The sequence below is a fragment of the Chrysochloris asiatica genome, unplaced genomic scaffold (genome assembly GCF_000296735.1).
Source record: "Chrysochloris asiatica unplaced genomic scaffold, ChrAsi1.0 scaffold00079, whole genome shotgun sequence".
NCBI lineage: Eukaryota > Metazoa > Chordata > Mammalia > Afrosoricida > Chrysochloridae > Chrysochloris > Chrysochloris asiatica.
In genome coordinates, this window is record NW_006408597.1 from 2507308 (window position 1) to 2511391 (window position 4084).

Sequence of the window (4084 nt, forward strand, 5' to 3'; positions counted from 1 at the left end):
CATATGGAACACGGTTCTACTCTGCCATACATGGAATCACCATGAGTTTGAATCAACTCAATGGCCAATGCTTTGTTTTTTGGGCTTCTCTTGCAAAATGCATCACAAAGAAAGTAAAATCCCAGCCACAGAATTGGGAGAATACATTTGTAGCATATTTATCAATGAATGTGTTATTGTTGTTAAGTGCTGTCAAGTCAGTTCCAACTCATAGAGACCCTGTATAGTATTTTGAGGAGTAACTGAAGAGTTTGAGCCACCAACCTTGGGGTTCAAACGGATCTTTCAGCCCAGTGCTTATCCTACAGTGCCACACCAGGACTTTGTCAATGAATAGTAACCATAAATACTAAGTCTAAAAAAATAGAAAAGGAGCAAAAAGTAGAAGACAGTCAATTTAAAATAAGAGAAACCCAGATGGGAGATAAATTAAATTAATTTAATACATACACAACAATGTAAACATATCAATGATTAGTAAGTGGTCTCCATTAGCATTAATTGAAGCATATGCTAAACTAATTAGTAAGTATTTTAACCAGCAACCTTATATAAAAAATATATATATATAAAGATGCTCATTCTCTCTAATAATCAAGAAAATGCAACAGAAAACAGCGAAATGCAAATTATACATCAGATTGAAATATATCTCAAAGCCTATTAGGGCCAAGCACTGGATAAGATCTGAAGAAATGCAAGTTTCCATAAATCATTAATAGTTTGGACACAAGTTTGTACAAATAACTTGGGAAACAATTTACTCAGAAACCCTGAACAGGGTCACTATGAGTCGGAACTGACTCAATGGCATTTAACAGCCACGACACTAAGATGACAGGAGTCCTGGTGGCACCATGGGTTAAGTGTTGAGTTGCTAACCCAAAGGTCAGCCATTGAAGCCAACAGCCCCCTGGGAGAAAGATGAGGCTGTCTGCTGCGATAAAGGTGTGTGCCTTGGAAACCCTAGGAAACAATTATCCAGGGTCACTATATGTCAGAATCAACTTGATGGCAATGAGTTTGATGTTTGGGTTTTTGAATAAAGATGAGACAAGCATATTTGTGACATTGTATTGAGTTCCTGACAAATGTATTCTGCAGTATTGTCCAAGTCCCTGATACCCTTAATAAAATGAACATAGTCAGCCAGAAAAAAAAAAGAAAAGAAAATATATATACGTTTAAATGTCCAAAGGGCACATTTTGTAAGCCCACCTCATGCCTGCATGCTTGATGCTTGATAAGGAGAATTCTTTCCTTTCGGTTGGAATTTTGGGCAGCTTCCAAAATTTCCATAAGCAAAGAAAGGTAGCTTTTCCCACTCTTCTTTCTCCCACCTCTATCTCTGACCCACTCTGCTAGATTTAACTTATTTTTCTACCAGGCTCTTGTGAGATTAGATTCTGTTTTGAGTAAGGTATGGAAGTTGAGAAGAATGGAAAAAGTAGAATTACTTTTTTACATGGGAGAAAAATAGCTACATTTCTTCAAAGCAAGTCCTGTAGAAGTCAGAAGTAATCTATCTATTTTCTAGAAAAATCAAACTATTAAAAGACATTTTGAAGAGACTCATGGTATAAAGCGTCTGTGTTTAGTAAGTGCTAGAGACCGTGGGGTGGCGCTGTGGACTAATGCGTCAGACTGCAAAGTCGTTTGAACTGCAAGGTCAGTGGTTCAGGCTCACCAGCTGCTCCTTGGAAACCCTATACAGGGTCACTATGGGTCAGAATCGACTCGATGGCACTTCACAACAACAACAACAACAGAGACCCTGGAGGTCAGAGACAGAATTGTAGATTAATTTGCAGAGTATTCATCTAATCAGGAGCACTTCTGAACCTCCATTCAGCATGGAGAGAATCAGTCAGGGGTGGTACATGATAGCTGCTTAACACATGACTAGTTGTGTTTTTTTAAACGAATTACAGTTCATTTGAAAAAAACTGCACAAACTGTGTAAGTTTAAGCAGTTTGTGAAACAGTGGTTAATGTGCACTAACTAGTCTTGAAAAACTTACAAGTTTCTAGAAGCATTGCCACTGAAATGAATTGTCCTGAAGAAGCATTTGAGCACAAAAGGGAAGTAGTAACTAATGACAAGCAGGCTAATGTCACCTGAGAAAGGAGCAACGACAGGTGAGTGCATTACTCAAACTTAGGAAGGACAGACAACAGTAAGGGTGTAAGGAGGCAAGGCAGAGATCTAGAATGAGATAGTCAAGGATAATTTAAGGAAGTTAGTTGAAGCAGTTCCATTTCCAACTAATGTAAGAGTTTGTTTTTCTTAGATTCTTAGCTTTTTTATGCTCTATTCAACATGGTTAGAGTTGAAAAGGCTGGATTAGAATTGCCAAATACATGAGAAGTTGTTTGAATGTAAAATTGGTATTTTATTTATCATTGCTTTGAGAAGGAAAATAATGCTTTAAAAATTGTATTTGGTAAGGTAATTAGGCTAGTATGTGGTGTGGCTAACACCAAATCATAGATATCGATTGGCTCACTCTTGTAAATCTTAAGGCCATAGGCTCTGCCCACATCCTAAGTAACCTTTATAACGGCGTCACTTTAAAAGAAAAATATTTACTGCTGTTGTCTTTAAGTCTCACACTCCTCCCAGTGCCCTGCCTCCATCATTTTTTGCTAACCTCCCTCTTGGTATGGTGCTGTAGGATTAGCACTGGACTGCAAACCACAATATCAGTGATTCAAACCCACCAGCTGCTCCTTAGAAACCCTATGCAGAACCTACTCGACAGCAATTAACAACAACTCATGCTGTATATTAAGGAGCTCTGGTAGCGTAGTGGTTACGAATCGGGCTGAGAGCCGCAAGGTCAGCAGTTTGAAACTACCAGTTGCTCTGCGGGAGAAAGATGAGGCGTTCTGTTCCCATAAAGATTTACAGCCTTGGAAACTCTGTGCAGGGTCGCTATGAGTCGGAACCGACTCCACGGCACATAACAACAACTTACTGTATATTACCTTCCCCTTCACCCAAGTTAACACGTGTCTGTCCATCAGCAGCTCCTTGGAAACCCTTTACAGGGTTGCTGTGAGTTGGAACTGACTCGATGGCAGTTAACAACAACAACTGCATCCTCTAGCCAGGGATCATATTAGAAGGGCCTGGATAGGTAGGAGAAAAATGTGGAACAGAACTCAAGATCATAAAAGAGACACACCCACTGGTCAGCTAGAGGTTCGTGGAATCCCCAAGACTATGGTCCTTAGGTCATTTGTCAGGTTTGGAACTGAACCCTATTACTCAATTTCCAGCCAAACAATCGAGAAGTCTGTAACGCCAACAATAACACTAGTGAGGGCCACACACCTTAGAGAAATCAACCATTTGAGATCCCTAAGGTCAAAGTTTAGTAAGGCGGGAAAGAAAGAGGAAACAGGGAGGAAGAAGGATGCTACATTGAAGGGATTGCAACAAATGAGATGAAACAAAATGTGAAACTGATGGTCTGCTCTCTAGACCTACCCAGTTCACAGTCAAGTTTAAAATGAATGTTCTTTACAAAGAGAAAAGAAAAAGTAATGAGAAATTAGACGATTTGTGAAAATCTACATCCAGGATACCTACTTAAACCATTTATGGACTGAAACCAGGTTCTAGTTTCATTTTTCCCAATTCTTTTTCTTTTTTTCCAGATAAAGCTGTTGGTGAAGTGGGAGCTTCGGGATGACAAAGATCAGTGTCTCTTCTGCTGGGAAATCCCATTACAAATCGTATCCCAGAGATAGTTGATGCCAATATGTCTGTCTAGGGCATGGATGCGGGGAGGGGAGAAAATGGAGGAGAAATCAAGTCTGACATTAAATCAGTGCCATAAGATGAAAGGAACTTCCAGTCAACTGTATTATTCCTCTCAGCCTCAAAAACCATGTAAGACCCTGTTTTCTGAGAGCTCAAAAACGGTTTCCCTTATAGCACCCTTTATAAAAGGGTTGAAGAGAAGGAGAGAGGTAACACTTCAGGACTAAGTGATTGGCTCATTGTCTTCCAGTGTTCTTTGCGGTTGGAATAGAACCGACACACAACCAGACAGGACCTGAGGAGATTGCTTTTAGG

General features: G+C 39.8%; 1 protein-coding gene across 1 annotated transcript in view; it reads left to right on the top strand.

The window, feature by feature from the left end:
- Positions 1–3756, top strand: part of NPC2 (Niemann-Pick disease, type C2) — a 25433-nt gene extending 21677 nt beyond the window's left edge. Inside the window, exon 4 of the mRNA XM_006865608.1 lies at positions 3664–3756. Coding sequence (XP_006865670.1) covers positions 3664–3756 — 93 coding nt within the window. The remainder of the gene's footprint in view (positions 1–3663) is intronic.
- The last annotated feature ends 328 nt before the right edge of the window (positions 3757–4084 follow it).